We start from the raw sequence: 20,276 nt of genomic DNA on the forward strand, positions 1-20,276 counted from the left end.
TTGCCCAACCGATGGTAAACCAGTGATAGCCCCGATGGATTCCTTAGTGATCTTGTAAGGTCTATCTAACCAGATAAACTCCCCATGTACTCTACTCAAAACATACCTAATTATCTCATCTTCGAATTCCGGGATGTCAAGATGTCGGTAAACCCTAAGTCTTCAATGTGTTTGTATGTCGGTTTGATCTTTTCAGATTCTCCCATCAGCTCACTCATGTACATGCCCTTTATTTCAGATGTTCCCAAGTCCTCAATGTGACAATGTATGTATGCCCTAACATCTTCAAGAGAACTCCCTCCGAAACACGGGAAAATGCTCCAACCGAATCTTCCAAGGTAGCCACATGCGGATACCACTTGAAAATTGGCCTGGGGCGGTCCTTGACCTCTACTATAGTCGGATTTGCAACAAAGATATGAATAGATGATTATTCTGCTTCCATGTTTAAAGATAAATACCTGTTGATCGCTTTCGGTGAAAACCCTTAACAAATTCTTCCAGTCGCCAATGAAACCACTCAAGAAGAAAACTGATTGCTCTAAAATGACTTTGATCGCTCTTAGTCGCTCTTAATCACTCTGAAATTGCTCTGAATGCAAGGTGATCAATAATAAAGTGAATTTGACCTTTTAACCTCCGAGAAAAACCCTAATATTCCATTGACATTAATGACTGTCGGTGAAAGATACCGGATCTCGAATAGAACATATCCATGCCGGATAAGCATCTCCAATGTCTGGAACCTCTTCCCGGGGCATATGCATCATCTTCATGAATTTTTCCTACCCCTAAGGTATCTACCTCAGTTACCAGATGAGCCACCTGTCGGTGCAGGAGCAACCTCCTTTGCCGGATAAGTAACCGGTGCATTTCCATCTGATGATTGTTCTTCAGTCTTCCTAAACCATCTCTGAGTATGATCTTGCCGAATTTCACTAACGCATTTAATGCCCCCCCCCCCCACCCCCCCGATTACCTATGCACAAGAGGTGCGACGGTAATCACAGCCTGGGCTATGATCACCGCTGCACCCCTTCATGCGGAAGGGAACTGTGAAGGGGTACAACCCCTCACGGGATACAAGTAACAAGTGGAAAGAAGAAGGATGGGGAAGAAGGAGGACCAGCAGTGGTGGAAAGAAAAAGAGACTTGGCTGCGTGCAAACGGGTACGTGTTATGTGTTTTTCACGCAATGTTAATAATATGTTAATATATGTAAATGGAATATAAGGGTCAGCATGCTATTACAATTTGTTTTATTTTAATAATGAATATAAGTAATATGTTAATATCAAAGAACGTAGGTAATTAGCATGTTAATGTTATTTACTTCATTAATGAATACAATATACAGATTAACACATTAGGGAATGAACATGTTTGATTAATGAAATTAATAACAATATGTGATAGTTAGGCATATTTAAAATATATGTTAACAAATATGTATTAAGGAATAGTTAAGAATATATGTTAATAATGTGAATTACGAAATGGAAATAATAATAAAATTGTCAAATGCAATATAAATATGATTAAATAATGAAGGCCATAGGGGGGGAACTCCCTTAAGCCTAATGGAGGGATACACGAATCCCTGGTTGGCAGTATATATATATATATATATATATATATACTGATGATCTATATGCATATATATGAATGGCTTGGTTGACAAGTTAATCCAAGAAGAGACGGATCTGGCCGGTCCCCTCTAATGAACTTGGGTGATGAGGTGCATCACCCAAGGCAAGGAATTGACTTATGGTCTGCCTTGGATGGCTTGGGTGTAAGAGATTACACTCAAGATAGGGATCGAATTAACCTTCGATTTCCTGGATGGCTTGGGTGTAAGAAATTACACCCAAGACAAGAATCAAATTAAAACCTTGGTTCCTGGATGGCTTGGATGTAAGAAATTACATCCAAGACAGGAATCGAATTCACCTTCATTTTCCTGTATGGCTTGGGACCAAGAGTGGTTCCAAGAAGGCGAGCCTCACAACCGCCTAAGGACATACTTTGTATGGCATCGTATCCTTTTTATAGATAAGAATCGTGATTAATGTTAATTAAGTAATCTTAAATTTAAATTGCAAGATGATTTAGTGACAAATTGATGTATATGTTGTATTCTAACAATTTGTTTTGCAGGACAATGATCCCTAACTGGTAGGGACATTACACTTTCATTACATTTGTCGATTCAATTTCATAGTTAATCTCAAAACTAGTGTTTGACCTAAGGCAAACCCCTATTCCCAACATGTTTCCCTTTCCTTCTGTGTGCAAAAAAAGGTACAGAGTTGTACTTGGGGATTTTGGCAGAGTCGATAGTGATGAACAGGTTCAACTTTCGATGATGAAAATTTCAGAGGACCAGGGCGAATCTGTACTAATTGGTCCCAAAACAATTAGGTCAAACTTTTAAGAATGGGTTCTAGACATCTTCTTTTGCCTAGTTCCAATTTGTGGCTTAGTGGGATATCTGTAGCTTATTGATCTGTCAATTTACTTCAATAATTCATTGTTTTGATCTGATTTCACAATTACCTTTCCCCATTGGGATCGAGCCTAGATCTATTGGGTTCAACCCTCTTTTAATGTAATTTGGTAAATTGGGCTATTTAGTGGATTTACTTAGTGAAACCCTAATTCCTAACTTTCCATACATTACAAAATTAAATCTTGTTTTACATTGTTGGTGAATTCTTCTTCCAACTCTATATTTTGGGTTGGTGATATCTATGTAAAATCAATTGGAGGTCTTACTAGAGTATGCATAAGTATATGTTAGTGTTGGTGTAATTAAGGAGTTTGACCTTGGTTATTTCTCACCTAGGTCCTAATTACACATCACTTAAGCTTACTTAGGGAATTTCATATGACTGGTTGGAGCATTTCCACTTTAGGTGGACTTATCGTGTTATTACTTTATCATATCCACTTACTTGGTTGCACTTTTCCACTTTTGGTGGGTGATCCACCTTTTGTGGTGTTATCATGTCATGAGATAACGACACTTGTCATTATTTCATTCTCTCCTTTGTATTCATTGGCTATATAACCAAAGGGTCTCCTATGTACATTTGTCTTGTCCAATTCTTTGCATCATTGATGAAAATACAATTTATTCTTGTCACTTTTTTTATCTCTTGTTATTGTGCTTTCCATTAGGCCTCTAGATCTTGGGTGGCTACCTTCATAGCCAATTCTTATAGTTAGTGCTTGCTAGCATTGGTGAAGTTGGTTATTTTTGTTTCATTAAATATTCTTCTATTTTACTTAAATTGTATCGGTTATTTATTTTTTAAGTGGACTAATTAACTACTTTGATGGCTCCCTTTCTTTTGTATTCCTTGCTTTTGTTAGAGTATTCGGGTATTTACTTGATTAATTAAACAATATTTGTTTAATTATTTAAGTTCCCTTTATCTCTTTTACACTTAAGCTAACTTTAAGTGCATAATAATTAATTCTTTTATTAATTATTATGTGCAAACCTAGGTTTTCCCTTTTAGGGTTTCTTGACCTATTAAAGGTTGAGTTCATTCTTTTTTTTGTAAGAAGAAGAAGGATTATTATTGACGATACATTTTTGGAGATTATTGAGCTCTCATCGTTTGGAACATACTTTTCCTGTGTTTTTGTTCCTTCTGTGATTTGCTTCCTTGTTTCTCCTTGTAACAAGTTTTTCAGCTTGCAGAGATCATTTGGGTTCCTGTGGTGTTGTATTTTCTCAACTCCAACATGGTATCAGAGCTTCAGATTTGCAGCTATCTATTCTTGTTTTGAGAATTTTTGCATTGGAAGCAGATCTGGGGTTTCAGGAATTTTTTTTATGTACCTAGGGATAGGTCTTTTTTTCTAAGCACTTTGGGCCTAAACGGACCTCACCATCATGCTTAGAAGGCCCGAAACCCCTATGGTCATATAAAATTTGACCTATTTTGGTTCCTGAGCCTCGGGGAGTTTTTTTCTCCAGATCCAAGTTGTATGACCCTGGCACACAAATTGAGAATTTTTTTAAAAATATATATATGTTTTGCCTTTTTATGGCATGCAGACCGGATTTTGATTTGTTTGAAAAAAAATCAAAAATATATTAAAAAAAAAATTGTTTTTGGCAAAAAAAAATTTTTATTTTTATTTTTATTTTTATTTTTTTGGGGGGGGAGAGGGGTTGGTAGGGTACCGTGGGGCCCTTGCCATGTTGTCGACAACTTTCCCCCGCCCTCGCCGCTGTTCTTCTACCCCCTGCGACCGTCGACGGCCCAACGGCTCTGCTCGACACCACCACTGCCTCCCTGTGGCCTCCTCCGCACCGCCGCTCCCCGACCGCCACCTGCAGCACCGCCGACCAGCTCCACTACCACAGCCCGTCACTCGAGCTCAACCGCCAGCCTCCCTGCAGCTCGCCACCTGCAATCAGCCCTGCGACGCCCTTACCGTCGACTGCCCTCGCTCCGTCGCCGCCGAAAAACCTTTGCTCGGCCTGCTGGCAACCCTGGCTCCGCCACCCTGCCACCGGGGAACCGCCAGCCACCAGAGTTCCACCTGGTCACTACCGGAGCACCACCGTCCTGCCACCGGTGCGTCGCTCACTGGCCACCTCTACTCGCCAGAGCCACCATACTACCTTTCTTGCCTCTTTCAGGGGGGTTTGGTTTTTTGGCCTTATCTTGGGCATATGGAGTCATTTTTCCAAAAATGAATAGGCGTCGGAAAGCTGGTTGTGAGCTGGACCTCATGGTGTTGGTAATTTTTTCCAATTTTTCTATTTGACTATGTTTTTTTCCATTCAAAGTTAGGTCTCTTTTTTGCACTCCAGGAGACGTAGAATGAGTATCTGAACTCCATTTTTTGAAAAAATTATATTTTTGGAAAGCTTGTGTTGTGTACTTTCCAGCCATATGAGTTTTATTTCCAAATTCTGCTCCATGCATATTTTATTCATTTTTTTTGCTTTTCAGCACTCTGGTGGATATCGCGGTTGTTTCAGGTCCTGGGATCTCTTCTCTAAGTAGGATGTCTTTATTTTGGTTCTCGTTTCTATTTCCAGTCTTCTTATCATTGTAGCATTGTATTTATGCAAACACACTGAGATAAAGTGCCATCATGCATTGTTTACTTGGGATCTTGCACATCGTGTGTCTTGTTGTACATGCACTCCTTACAAAGTGCCATGAGGGGGTTGATGTTTGCCTGTTGTTTGCCATCTTCCTTTGTCCAGCGAGTGTTCCTTCCACGACATTCACCTCATGATATGTGTCAAGTGAGTGTTCCTTCCATGACACCATGTACTTTTCTCAGCACCTTTGATGTTCCTGGTTCTTCGTCATGCATTTCTTCTTGGTTGTTCTTTTCAATGTTCTTGTCCCTCTCCCTCTTCAGCATTATGGGGAGGTTTGTCCTATTGGTTCTAATGCTTTCGTGGTTTGATTGATCAACTCTTCAAGCTTTGGTGTTTTCATGCCATCTGTATCTTCAATTTCAGTTGTTTGCCTTGTTTGCCTTTTGATTCGAGTAGTGTCATTTGAGGGCACTCATACAGATTACAGTCTTCTCTACCCGGTCATGTTCTATTTCAGTAGAGGTTCTTCAGATCAGCAGTTATTCTTCGATAGAGTTTGCAGGTTCTTCATGCTTCAGTGGTGTTCTTTTCCATCTCTTTTTGGAGTAGAGTTTTTTCCCACGTGGTTTTCTCTATTTCCCCAGTTCATAGAGATTTCATTGTACTTGGGTACCTGATTAGGCCTTGTTGTCGGGACCCATCTTTATTGCTTTCAGTAGTTGTTATAGGTTTTAGCTTCTCCCTAAGTCTAGCTTAAGGGGGGGTGTTAGAATATTCGGGTATTTACTTGATTAATTAAACAATATTTGTTTAATTATTTAAGTTCCCTTTATCTCTTTTACACTTAAGCTAACTTTAGGTGCATAATAATTAATTTTTTAATTAATTATTATGTGCAAACCTAGGTTTTCCCTTTTAGGGTTTCTCAACCTATTAAAGGTTGAGTTCATTCTTCTCTTTGTAAGATGGAGAAGGATTATTATTGACAATACATTTTTGGAGATTATTGAGCTCTCATCTTTTGGAGCATATTTTTCCTGTGTTTTTGTTCCTTCTGTGATTTGCTTCCTTGCTTCTCCTTGTAACAGGTTTTTCAGCTTGCAAAGATCATTTGGGCTCCTGTGGTGTTGTATTTTCTCAACTCCAACAACTTCTTTATTTTCTTTATCCTCTTCCTCCTTTTTTCCCTCAATTTATTTTTAAAGACCATCATTAGTCTTTGTATTTCCAATATTTAGATCTTTTGAATCCATGTGAATGGATAGCTTTATTTTCACCTTGCTATGTGGTTTCCTCTTGTTTTTATTTCCCTTTAGTTGATTAGTATATTCTGACTGCTCTATTTGAGGTTACGCTAGTGTGGTTTTTTATTCTTCCTTTTCTAGTTTCTTTCTCTCCACTATTTTGTTGTAACAACAAGGGTAGTTGTTTAAGGTTGGCTAGTTGACCATTTTGGCTAAGGGGTTGACATCATCTCTTGTTTAGCATTTGTAAGGGTTTGAAGCATGGCATGAGATGTGTGGTTACATTCTTGTTCACATGGAGTTCTTGTATAGAGCTTATGTTTCATAAGTGCTCATGGAGGACTCTAAAGATGTATTGTAATATTTCATTGTTGAACAATACATGGAGTATGGATGCTTTTGGAGGTTGTGTTTTTCCATCTTGAGGGTTTTCCCAAGGCATATCTTGTGTCATGTTTGAGGGGTATGTTGTCTATTCTTTTACATATGGATTGTGAATACTTGTGTGAATAGATTTCTTTTATGGGTTATGTGGAAATTGCTATTATGTAGTTGAAAGTTTCTTTTTTTAATATACCCTAAACCCTATATCCTCTACACTTAACCTTATATCCCATTACCTCAACCGTAATCCCTAGACCACATACCCTCAACCTTAATCCCTATAGCCTAACACTCAACCCTCAACTTTCAACTCTCAACCCTATACCGTATTGATAGGGAGCTTGCTAGGAAAGTGCTCAAAAGGTCAATTTGCTCAATAGGTTCAATTTGTTACCCAAAAACTTGTTTGAGTTTTTTGTTTGTATTTATAAGGTCCTTCTTGTGGTTATAGTACCAAGCATCTCATGTATCACTTTCCTAACACACTCCCCTTTTGGTGAAGGCTCGTTCCCATGCTCAAATCTACTCAAATTGCTCACTCCACCCATCTACACACCCTCAATCTCTGATCCTTGGCATTAAACCCTCTTTTTCAAAGTGCTTTAGGAGTATTTTGCATGGACAAGTAAGGGCAGTAAGGTTTTATTCCAGTTTTGATGCTCAAAGTTTAGTTTAAGGCCCATAGCCTTGACTTGCTCAGCTAGGCAACCAAGGGTCCAAAACCTCAAAAGGGGCTACACATTGTCCAAGGTTCCATTTGACATTTGTTTCACTGTCCTTAGGATGATCACATAAGGTTTAATAAGTTCCCAAGTCCTCCTTGCAATCAGGTTCCAAAAAGTGTGTGTTATGTAGTCAGAGGCTACTAGCCCGTGGAGGCCTAATTGGCCAAATTTTGCTCATAACACCCAATGATGGGCTTTTTGACCATGGGAAATGATTTGGTTAGTGTGGATTAGGTATAAGCAAAGAGATTTGTTTAGTTTTGGACTCCTTCAAAGTGGTTTAATGATTGTCCACCATTTTAGGCTTAAACATAGGGTTTCATGAGGGTTTGGGTGCTTCCACCATAGATTCTCTCCATCAAACTTGTTTCATCCTCCCATAGTGCTTGGAGACCTTTGCCATAGCAAATTAGAGCTTCCCCTACCTTTTTTGGACCAGTATTATGCCAAAAACTTGGCAAACAATTGAAAAATTAGTAAAATTATCACTGTGACAGTCAAATCACTACCCTTTTACCAGTTAGCAAACATTACACTTTGGGACCTACAAAATGAAGAGTTTTGAGTTGGACAAACACCTCAATGAGGTCTTAAAACATTTATTTGTCTCCTATTACAATGCCATCTCAGTTACAAGGCTTGGTTGATGCTTTTGAAGCATTCCATAAGCAATTTTACAACAAAATTCAGAAAAAAATAGTGAACTCACTGTTTTGTTTACAGAGTGAGAAAGATTAAATGGAACAAGCCATTATAACACATAAAGATGATGATTCACACCCTTCGTCACATGTCCAGACCTCTACCTCATTCATTTGTTGACTCCAAATTGCTTTTGGGTGCAAATCTTGAGTTTTTGTTCATGCTACTAGCCAAATAACCAATACTTGCCTAGTATTCGCTCAAGTTCTTCTTCCAACCACACTTTTGGCACAAAATAGAGCATATTTATAGTATATACATGTTTTCCAACTTGACTAAATCCATTATGTGGGATCCCAGACCTGGATTAGTCAAGTGGTGACATTTTAGACCTTCAAACCCTTGACAGGGCAGCGAGCACACAATTTGCAAATATTTTTGCACAATCCAATTTACAAGAGAAAACAATACCACAATTAATTTGAGAGAATCATACAACTATTATGAACACCTCCCAAAGGTATAGTACAAACTATGGAGCTACAGTACGAGCTGTTTTGCAAAGGAAGGAAAAACCAGTCATAAAAGCCAAAATTTCATGTTTTTATTGAAAAGTTCTTGCTCATACAATCACCAACCCTTTCCAAGGCAAAGGGAGGCCTTATATAGTTTCTCCAGTTGTTTTTCAAGCCCTAGTACGGACATGAGGCTTCCATAACTTCATTTTGCAAGAAAATGACAACTTTTCTTGCTCAAGAAGGCATTTTTGACAATCTAGCCTTATCAATTTGTCTAAATAACTTAGACATGCCTAAAAACACTTAACAAACATGTTTCAATGCTCTTGAAGGCATTAGAAGACCTTTTTGGCAATTTTGCACATTTTTGCCAAAAATTGTCAACTCAAAGCCTAAAGGGCAAAACTTGATCTCTAGAGCCCAAAATAAGATCAAAACCACTAAACATGACACAAAACAACCTGAAACAACATTAACAACCTAACACAAGACATTACAAACAAGAAAGCATTAAATACAAACAAAATGAGAGTTTTACTCAACTAGGTGCTCTTGCACCACGTATACTCTTAATTGTAAACCCTATACACTAAAACGTAAATGGAAAATGGAAGGATGAAGGCACAAGTATGTAGAGAAAGGGTGGATGGGGAAATAGAGATAAGTAGAGAGGGAAGGACATAGGGGGGAGGAAGAGAGAGGTAAGTAGAGAGAGAGAGGGAGAGAAAGAGAGAGGGAGGAGGAGGGGGAAGTATGTAGGGAGAGGGGGAGAGAGGGGTGAGATAGAGACAAGTTGCAATGGGAGGAGGGAGGGAGAGAGGGGGAGAGCGGGGGAATTATGTAAAGAGAGAAGGAGAGGGGATATAGAGACAAGTAGAGAGAGAGGTATGCAAAGAGAGGGAGGGGAATTATAGGTAAGTAATGAGTGAGAAAGAGAGAGAGTAGTGTGGAGGGAAGGTGGTAGAGAATGAGGGGAGATAAAAGTATAGAGGGGGGGAGGGAGAGGTAGGTAGAGAGAGGGAGAGGGGAGATAAAATGTGAGAGTGAGAGAGAGAGAGAGAGAGAGAGAGAGAGAGAGAGAGAGAGAGAGAGAGAGAGAGAGAGAGATGTAGAAAAATATAGGTAGGTTAGGAGGGAGAGAAAGGTATGAGAGAGATAGAGAGAGGTATGTAGAGAAATAGATGTAGGGAGGCAGTGAGGGGAGGTGTATAAAGAGAGAGAGGAGACAAAGAGTAGAGAGTGAAGAATGAGAGAGAGGTGGAGAGATAGGTATAGATCTCGGGGGAGAGAGGAGAGAGTGAGATAGAGAGAGGGGATAGAGGAAGAGTGATAAGGAGAGAGATAGGTCTAGAGCTCGAGAGAAATTAAGAGAGAGTATGAGAGAATGTTGATAGGAGCTCGTTGATTACTAAAATGACTGTTTGAAAATTTGTAAGATCTTCTAAAACCTATAATTTGCATTGTAACTCCTAGAGATATGAAACCACTCTCAAACATCCTGCCAATATATACATGATATATAGCTTAAAGTATAACTCACATTTGAAAGAAAAAACACATATTGAAATGTGGCTTATATATATAATAGTGAAGAGAATGAGTCTAAGTTGAAGACAAAGACAAGGAATTAGAAAACTTTCTACTTTTCCAAAACGTGAGCTCATTATAGTGCACATGCATTACAACGCTAGAATGTTATGATGCACTTGCACTATGCCTTGGATGAGACCAAAAAGTGGAGTGGGTGCACTTATAAATTTTAATGAAATGTATCTCTTAGTGTGGTTTATGTTTATGCTAATTAAAAAAAAATAGATGGATATATGTTTAATAAATTTAAGAGAATTATTTTAATTGCTAAAAATACGAGAAAAATAAGGTCAACAGGACACCACAAAAAATATACCAAATTGCATTTTTTGTTTGATTTTTTTCACTTAAATAACTTGAAAATCTACTTCTTGGAGAGAAAAAAATAATTTTTGATAATTATTTATTTATTAATAATTTTTTTAAATCAAATATACTCAAAATGTCATGGTTTTCAAGATATGTTATAAGTTGTGATAAGTGCTCCCAATTAAGTGATAATTGTGGCACACTGTTAAATAGTTGGTCCTTGTACAAGAAGCAAATACCTTGGGCACTAGTTTAAAATTCTATTCTTATCATGTAGTAGAGCCTACAAGGAAACACTAAATGTTCACAGCTCTCAAATTCAAACCTCCTTGAGCTCTTCTCTAGAAATATTTTAGAGTTTAGCGTATCCTTACCAGAAGTATGAAACTAGACCCTACAAATAACACATTTGTAAAACTGTAGCTAAGTGTTTGAAGTATATAAATTTGTTTCGAGTTCCATGGTCTCAACTCTGTTTACATCTCGCTGGTTTGAAAGTAGAAGATTGTTTAATTGGGTAAAAAAAATGTTGGTCTGGGCGATGGCGTGTGGCCGAGCTAGGGCTTCACGGCCATAGCTCGCACGTTGTGATCGGCTCTGGTGCGACAGAGGAGGGAGTTGCAGGTGTCGGGGGTCTGGTAGGGGTGGAAGTGCTGGGTGGGGAGGGTTTCGAGGCTGCGGGGTGAGGCAGAGGCTGCGCGGGGGTGGAGCTTTGGCGGCGTGGGGGTGGTGTTGAAGCGGTGCGGGGGTGGGGTTTAGGTGGCCTGCGGGTGGAGATCCGGATAGGGGTGGCTCGTGGGTCTCCCGTGTGCTTGGGGGGTTGGCTGGCTTTGACCTCCGGTGGTGCTCGGGCAAGGTGGGGTCTTGGGATCTGAGCCGCGTTGAAACAGTTGGTTGGGGTGTAGTTTTTTAACATCCTTTTCCTATTTGTCGCTGCGATGTCAAGTTTTGGGGGTGAGGCCTCACAGGTGGCGCCTACTTTGGATTTTCGTGCAGCGGTGGGATCAAAACCCCCACCTTAGGGTATGAAGACCTTTAATAATAATATGTATGCATCAGATTCTGGGCTGGGGAGTGGTGCAAATTCGCGCATGACGAAGATTAATGGTTGTTTGGAGAGATGTAGCGAGCGACCAAAGTTAGTTATCCCTCCAAAGCTGATAGCGGAAGATATTGAGTATTTTTCAAAACACTCGCTGTACTGCAAGTTTTTGGAAAACTGGGCGCGGAGGACGTGGGCACCGAAAGGGGAAATGGAAATCATGTTGTTAGCCAATAACTACTTCATGGTTACTTTCAATTGCATGGAGGATCGCAATAGGGTCTTTGAAGGGGGGTCGTATTTTTACAACCAGGCGGGATTATTCATCAAGCCTTGGCATGCAAGGTTTAATCCCTCTGAGGAGCTACCAAATCGGGTTCCAGTGTGGGTTCGGTTACCTCATTTTTCGATGGAATGCTGTCGGGAGGATGTGTTGTAGATGCTTGCCGCTCTACTTGGGAGGCCTGTGGGCTCATCAACACAAACCCTCAGGAGAAAGGTAATGACCTATGCTCGCATCTGTGTTGAAATCGATCTTAGCAAGCCTTTGCCAGATGCTATAGATATGAGTACATGCTCTTATTCTTGGGTTCAGCAGTTAGATTATGAGACTCTACCTTTCCGATGTCGGCTATGTCACGAGTATGGTCATCTGCAACGTAAATGTTCTAGATATAAGCCAGTTGCACGCCAACCTCAACAGTTTGACCCGAGCCTAGATAGGGTTGAGAAGGGGAAAGCTCCCATGATGGTCTAGGGCGAGGGTGCTGATGGGTTTGTCCCAGTTAAGACAAAGAATAGGAACCGAGGACAAAAGAGGCCATTACAGGAGCGTCAAGAGGGGGACTCATTCAATAGATTTGAAGTTCTGGATGACCTTGGCCATCAGGAAGTAAACCCGGGGTTTACCCCTTTGGATCAAGGTGCTTCAGGGGGGGCTCCGGAAAGAGTAATTGAGAATCCTTCCCAGGCCTTGCTTGTGGCTGGAAGTCAGCAGATGGAGATGGATCAACCTGTAGTGGCTCAGTTGGAAATCTCTCCAGGCCTTGAGGTGAACTCGGTTGTGGGGGAGGGGTCTCCACTAGCTCTGAAAATGGAACCGGCTGGAGCTAGAAGTAATAAGCCCTCTGTTCACCTGGGGCTACATCATAAGGATATTAAGAAAAGTGCTTCAGAGAAGAGTTCAAAGGTGGGCAGAAAGAAAGATCTGGAGAAGATCAAATTGATGGGGGAGAACTTGGTTGAGTCAAGGTCAGTGAAGACTTTGGATACTCACTTTTCTAACCCTCCTAAATGACTGTGCTTTCATGGAATGTGAGGGGCTTGAACAGTGGCCCTAGACAAAAAGTTGTTCGGGATTTGATTAGGAATCATTCTCCTGATGTCCTATTTCTGCAAGAAACTAAACTTTCAGTGGAAAGTATGATGGGTCAGGTGCCAAAGCTATGGGGGCGAGGCGAGGGTCAATGTGTTGGGGTAGATGGTGCTTTTGGAGGTGTGGCCTGCCTTTGGAACCCATTAAGAGTTCGCCCTGTCTAGTGGGTTGCATCTAGATCCTCGGTATCCGGAGTTATGTCTAGTCTGGAGACTGGGGAACTTATCTTGTTTTCTAACATCTATGCCCCTACAGACTATCAGGGTAAGCAAAACTTATGGGCCCATATTTTAGGTGTGCAAAGATTGGCCCCCTTTCACCCTTGGATTATGGCAAGAGATTTTAATGCAATCCTCGAGTTGAGTGAAAAGAAGGGGGGGGGGGGGGGTTATGAGGTTGGAACCCTCTTCCTACCTATTTCAGGATAATATAGCTTTGTTGCACCTTGTTGACGTTAAGCCTGGCAATGGGTTGTTTACTTGGAACAATAGGAGGGTGGGAGATTTTTGGATAGCAGAGAGGTTGGATCGCTTTTTGGTCTCTAATTTTTGGATTGGGGGGGGTTGGTCCACTAGCTCTGAGATTCTAGACTGGAGAGGGTCAGATCCTTGGCCCATCAAGTTGGTGTCTTCTTCAGCTCGGGTTGCTCGCTCACCTTCTTTCAAATTCCAACTTATGTGGCTTCGGGATCCTACCTTGCAGGATCTGGTAGCAGGGTAGTGGAGGAAAGGGAGGTCGGCCTTTGGCACAGCTATGTACTCTTTTGCCAAGTAGCTGCAATTTGTTAAGCTTCAGCTTAAGCAGTGGAACCATCAGGGGTTCGGGAACATCTTTCATGCTAAGGAAGCTACTCAGAGCAGGCTGAATGGGATCACCAGTGAAATCAGAGAGCATGGGTTGTCCGAGGACTTGCTTAGGGAGGAGGACAGGGCTCTCAAGGTGGTGGAGGAATGGGAGCTTAGGGAAGAAATTTATTGGAAGCAGAGAGCTCGTATTGATTGGCTGAAGGAGGGGGACAAGAACATTGCTTTCTTCTTCAACTCCGTGAAAGCGAGAAGACATGGAAACTCCATCCCTGTTCTAGTTAACGACAGAGGCGAGCAGTGCCTATCCCTGCAGGAGATCTCGAGGGAGTCGCTTCATTTTTTCCATACCCTCTTCAGGGAGGACTCACAGAGGGACGTGGTGGCGGAGAATCAGGTTCTTGCTTGTGTTCCCTCTCTGGTCACAGGGGAGATGAATGAGAAGCTTTTGTGTCCTATTTTGATGGAAGAGCTGGAAAGGGTTGTCTTTCACATGAGGAAAGGAAAAGCTCCTGGACCGGATGGGTTCCCAGTTGAATTCTTCCAAGAATTCTGGGATATTATCAAAGCTGATCTGTTGGAGGTTGTCCAGGAGTCTCAAAGAAATAAGCAGATGCTGAGGGCGTTGAATGCAACCTTCATTGCTCTTATCCCCAAATGCGAGGGGGCTGACCGGTTAGGCCAATTCCGACCTATCTCCCTCTGCAATGTGACGTATAAGATCATATCTAAAGTGATTGCAGACAAATTGAAGCAATGTCTGGGGAATGTTATCTCTGAGGAGCAGAGTGGTTTTGTGGAAGGGCGACAAATTTTGGATGGTGTGGTTATTGCTACGGAAACCATTCACTCTATGGCGTCATCCAAGGAAAAAACTATGTTCATCAAGCTGGATATGGCTAAAGCGTATGATAGAGTTCGGTGGTCCTTTCTTTAGAAGATCCTCAGGGCTTTTGGTTTTGCTGATGAGTGGGTCCAGTGGGTTATGAGTTGTGTTACATTGACCTCATTCTCAGTGCTTATCAATGGTGACCATACAAAGTTATTTGGGGCTTCTAGGGGTCTTTGCCAAGGGGACCCCTTATCCCCCTATTTATTCATTCTTATGGCTGAGGGTTTGGGAAGGCTGATCAAGCATAATGTGGGGCTAGGTGTTATTCAGGGATGAAATTGGGGTAATGAATTGCAACCGCAATCTCACTTATAGTTTGTGGATGATACGGCCCTGATGGGGCTGGCTCAGATCAGGGAAGCTACTAATCTGCGTAAGGTCTTGGATGTTTATCTTGCGGCCTCGGGCCAGTTGATCGATGAGGATAAATCTTCAATCCTATTTTTCAACACTCCTGATGCCATTCAAAGAAGGATTGCCCTTATCTTGAGATTCCAAGTTGGTGTTGCTCCCTTGATTTATTTGGGTATTCTTATTTCTCCTGGCAACCCTCCTAGGGAGACTTGGCAGGGTTTCTTGGATAAGTTTCGATCGAAGGTTGAACATTGGACTCATAGATGGCTATCCTTCGCTGGAAGGGTTCAGTTGATTCAGTCGATGGTTTAGGCTCTTCCGATTTACCGCTATATGCTTCATGTGGCGCCTAAGTGGTTCCTAAACGAACTGGATTCTCTGGCTAGGCAATTTTTATGGGCAGGCAATCTCTCCACTTCCAAATGGATTCTGGTCAATTGGGATTTGGTGTGTAGCCCGAAGTAGGCAGGGGGGCTTGGTTTAAGGCAGTCAGTTCTTTTTGGGGAAGCACTGGCGGCTAAACTTTACTGGAGGTGGTGTGTGGAGCAGGATCGAGGGTGGGCCAGGATTTTGGCTACCAAGTATATGCAGAGGATCCCGAGGGAGGATATCCCTAGGTATCCGCTGGAGGGAAAGGGCTCTTCGATCTGGAATACTCTCAAAAGGGGGGCCTCTCTCATTAAGGATGGACTCTTTTGGATATGCAGAAGGGGGGAAGAGGCCCTTTTCTTGTACGACTCTTGGGATGGTTATCCTCCCATTCTGGACCAGTTCCCTAACCTCGGGAATCTTTGCCTGAGGTTTTTGGAGGCGAGATGGTGTAGGGTGACTGACTTTAAGGTTACTTATAGGTGTGGTCGACTGGAGATGGAGCAGTGGAAGGTTCCTTCTGAGTGGCCGGTTGTTGAGATGGAGGAAGAGTGCATTGAGCTGCAGGGCATTTTGGTGAGTAGACATTGTAGCTCCATTAAGAGTAGGGATGGGTTGGCTTGGCTTCCAAATCCTAAGGGCATTTATACTGTGGCTAGTGGCTACCGGGAACTGGTGAAACAAAGATTAGAGGGAAGAGAGGTGGTCTGGTGGAACAGGTGTGGAATAAGGTCTCTTGGCCGAAGTGTAATTGTTTCGCTTGGACTTTGGCTTGGAACAGATGTCTAACTTGGGATAATATCCGCAAGTGGGGATTTTCGGGACCCTCTATCTGTGCTTTGTGTGGTTATGGGGAAGAAGATTCCTCACATCTATTCTTTAGATGCCCCTTCTCCCAGCTTATTTGGCATTACTGGTGGGGGACATGGAAGCATCCTTGTGTCCATGCAGATTCTCTGGTTGAGTTCTGGAATAGGTTGGGAAGACCTCCTATCCTGTCCCCCTTCCTCCAGACTGTCTGGTATATTGGGCCCATCTTCATTCTGTGGCAGATATGGCTTGAGAGGAACAGGAGGATCTTTCGGGAGGATAGATTGTTTGTTCAACAAGTTTGGAATAGGATCATTGCTATGGTCCGGGAGACAGTGGAAGCTAAATGTGAGGTGAATTTTCCACTGAGTAGAGAGGAGACTGATTTGGTGAGTAGGCTTGGTCTACAGGAGATGTCTTATGGTTCAGCGTGTGTCAGGAGAGGTAGAGGGGCTACGAAGAAGGTGCAAAGGGTGGGAAGGTGGATTCCACCCCCGAAGGGGATTCTCAAGATTAATATTGATGGTTCTTCAAGGGGGAACCCAGGCCTAGCTGGAGTTGGTGGTGTTGGCAGGAACAACAGGGGGAAGGTTGTGTTCCTCTTTTCGGTGCACAGAGGGTGGCAATCCAATAACGTTATGGAGGGATTGGCGATTCTCTATGCACTAGAGAGGGCTTGGGAGAGGGGTCAAAGGAAAGTGATTTGTGAATCAAACTCACAAGTGGTTGTTAATTTGTTGAATGATCAGAAGCTTAGCGAGATTCAGTGGCTGTTGGCTGGGATTGTCTAGCAGATTCTCCAATTCAGTACTTTAATGGAACAGGTGTCTTTCATCCACATCCCTCGGGAGTGGAACAGATCTGCGGATTGTTTGGCCAAATGGTTGTCGGATCATGATAGTGACTGGAAAGTTGATGGTTGGGAGCTTCTTTTCGGGGAATACAGTCAAGACTTGCAGAAGATTCTTACGGAGGATAAGGATGGTTTTGAAGTTGGTTAAGATGGGGCTCGTCTTGTGGCCTCGGGCTGGGGCCTCTGGGCTCTGACTCTCTTTGTAATTCTTATGATTTTATGTCAATAAAGTTTTTACCCCTTTATTCAAAAAAAAAAACTCTGTTTACATCTCAAGGCTTGAACTCATGATCTAGTATAATTTCTAACTCTTCTTGGGTTAACCTACATTTATATTCACTGTTTTACCTATTTAAGCACAGAAGACCTCTGATAACTACTATTGTGGAATTCATACTGTCACAATAAATAATTTAGCTTTGTTTGCAGTTTGTCGCCGCTTATCAACAATTATAAAACCTTACAAGAATCTTACAGTCATGTTTTAGCTGAATTTATCCATTATAAAACCTTACAGATTGCATATATCTGAATTTCAAAGCTTTTTTACCTTATACGGCCATAATTTTCCTGTAAACTCCATTTTGAAAAAAAAAACTAGAAGTTAAAAAGTTAATAGCTCAACTTGGACTTTTCCCAAAAAAAAAACGAAAAGTTAAAAAGTTAATAGCTCAACTTGGACTTTTCCCAGGCTCATCCAGGTGTGGGTCATACCCAAGCAATTGTTTGCTTGAAACCAAATTATCATCATGGCAATGGCTAAACCTTGCCAATATACTATGGCCAGGCAAACCCAATAAGTTCTCCAATTCAATTTTTATTTGACATCCATTCCATGTATTTCCACCATAATTCTTAGCTACATACTTTCACAGATAGCCAGCAAAATTTAAAGAAAGAATTGCAATGCCTAGAATCTACATTGTGGTCTGAAGTAAATGACAAGATTGGATATATTGCATTATGTTTTTCTATCTGGACTGGCCATGAAATCCACATTTTTTTTCAAGGAAAGCAAAATATCCTGTAATGACATACCTTGAGAAATAATTGTTGTGCTTAAGTCAGCAGAAGAAGTAGTTGATCCCTTTGTGGGTTGTTTCCAGTCAAGAGGGGGTGCAAAATCAACTTCACAATCTGTCTCAATGATTGATATGGCAGAAGAAGGCTTGGCCTCAATAACATCTATGTAATAATACTTTTCATTGTGAGACACCATAATGCTGTCACCAACAGTCAAGCATGAGAAATTCCTTAATACTTTTTCCAACCTGCCAGAGTAAAACATGTAAGCAGAAAGTTGTGAAGATGTGCACTCTACAGCTTGCTAAAGTCAATACCAGAGGAGAAAACAATTAAACAACAGCAGCAAGAAAATCATAATAATTAACTACAGTATATTTACACTGCTTTCGGATCAGAGATGTCAAGGAAATCCTTTGTATGAGGTTGCAATTTAACATAAGTTCCTTTGGGAAGTGTGGCCATTTTCACACTAACAGTATCTCCTTCTTGTAACAGCATGTTTTGCATCATCTGAATTCACAATAATACAGTCACAGTTATACACAAAAACTGTTTCAAACTTATTTGTTTGAAAGATATTTTCATACAAAGAAAATAAGAATTCTTACATACCCAATATGGCATGTAAAGCATTCCCTCCTCTGCTGTAAATTCAAGCACTCCACAGTGTGACTTGCGCTCAGTTGTAGCATTGTAGATCTCAAAGAACATAGGATAGTCTACTTGTAATAATGCTATGGTGAACAGTCAAGCAAAGTGGAAATGCCTTGTCATTAAATAAAGAAGAAACAAAACAACTGAATTCCTAAAAACATACTCATTGTTTAAAACTTTTAAAACTCCATGTTAATATTGCAAACTGAAAAAAATGCAGCTCAAGTACAATAAGGGAAGCTGTATGAAAGTGTGTGTCTATATCATCAAAACTTATTTTTAAGAAACTATAATAAAATTTCCTAAGAATCAATGATCTCGTTAAAACAAATTCCCTAAAGCAATTAACTGAGATAATAAATTTACTTACCTAGGCACTTAAGAGCCGAATCAGGCAATATGACTGTATTAATCCCACAACAGAAATGTGATCCAAACATGTGAAAAAAAAACATATGAGAACTTTGAGGATCAAACCTTGCTTAAAAAACTGATATAGATTTAAACAGATTCCTTATGTTCATCAAGAAAACAAAATCCCTAACCTTTATCTCCAATTTCCAAATGTGCCTGCACCAAGAACACAAAAGCATTTATGTATGGCATGCTTGTAAAAAAAATTATTTTATGAAAATACAACGAATTTTCAATCTTGCTTGATTGATTTGGATTTACAATATCAATATGCACACAAAATTTTACTGAACACCTGGACAAGGGAATGGAGCTATGCATAACAAGTAAATGAGGTGGCTAAGCCTTTTGGGGATGTCAAGATCCTGGTTTCTGGGTGACAAGGTTAGGTCTTTTTGATTCAATAGTTATGTCATTAACAGGGCAAATGGCAGGTGTCAAAGTATGTGCATCTGTGCCTATTAGGATAGAAAGCTGTTAAAAAGATCAATTAGATGATATTTAGGAACCTCAAAGAACATTTAATTACATGAGATATTCAAATCCAAAATTAACAAGGGTTGCACAAATAACCTTATCAATAAAGGAAAACGGATAGCACTGATAGCTCTGTTCAAATAATGTTGCAGGAAATCCATAGCCTCCAAAGAACTGCAACCCAGTATCAATAGAAAATCACCTCAGTATTCACAATTTCACTCTCTAGATCAATAATGTTATTTGGCATTAACCTGGTGAAGATCACTAGGAGCCCACACTCTATTCTCTAATCTATTTGTTTTTGAAACAGGAGAAGGGAAAAATACTAACCATGGTGGATAGGTGTAGAAAACGCAGTCGGCTCTGTTCAAAAGCCTAATTGACTCGCCCTGTTCAACAAGAAAAACCAACAAACTGCAATCTTATTTGATAGACCTGTATATCAGAATTCTATTAAACCTTATAATTTCACATTCTCATTTAAAGTGCCCAGAATATTATGATGCAATGTCAGATCGAGAACCCCATTCAACAATATAGAATTATCAAACTGCAATGTACCTATGCATCAGAATTCAATCAATCCTGGTAATGCTCCTATGCAAAGCATTCAATGTGTTACGCAACCGAATTGATTACCATATTTAACAAGAGATCAACAAACTGCAATATCTTTTGACAGGCTTATTCGCCATAATTCAATCAAACCTAATTA

At 40.8% G+C, this 20,276-nt stretch overlaps 1 protein-coding gene across 4 annotated transcripts in view; it reads right to left on the minus strand.

The window, feature by feature from the left end:
• LOC131063264 (uncharacterized) overlaps positions 1–20,276 on the minus strand; it is a 37,823-nt gene that overhangs the window by 16,263 nt on the left and 1,284 nt on the right. For 2 of the 4 annotated variants that reach the window (XM_057997052.2, XM_057997050.2), the window contains exons 2-8: positions 19,892–19,950; positions 19,655–19,732; positions 19,213–19,237; positions 19,038–19,070; positions 18,626–18,747; positions 18,393–18,523; positions 18,026–18,258 (exon numbers count right to left, since the gene is read on the minus strand). In XM_057997052.2, the coding sequence (XP_057853035.2) occupies positions 18,026–18,258; positions 18,393–18,523; positions 18,626–18,747; positions 19,038–19,070; positions 19,213–19,237; positions 19,655–19,732; positions 19,892–19,894 (625 nt within the window). In that variant the 5' untranslated portion in view covers positions 19,895–19,950. Of the gene's footprint in view, positions 1–18,025; positions 18,259–18,392; positions 18,524–18,625; positions 18,748–19,037; positions 19,071–19,212; positions 19,238–19,654; positions 19,733–19,891; positions 19,976–20,122; positions 20,159–20,276 lie in introns of all 4 variants that reach the window. The other 2 variants (XM_057997051.2, XM_057997053.2) reach the window with 2 other exon arrangements.

The sequence above is a fragment of the Cryptomeria japonica genome, chromosome 9 (assembly GCF_030272615.1).
Source record: "Cryptomeria japonica chromosome 9, Sugi_1.0, whole genome shotgun sequence".
Classification (NCBI taxonomy): domain Eukaryota; kingdom Viridiplantae; phylum Streptophyta; class Pinopsida; order Cupressales; family Cupressaceae; genus Cryptomeria; species Cryptomeria japonica.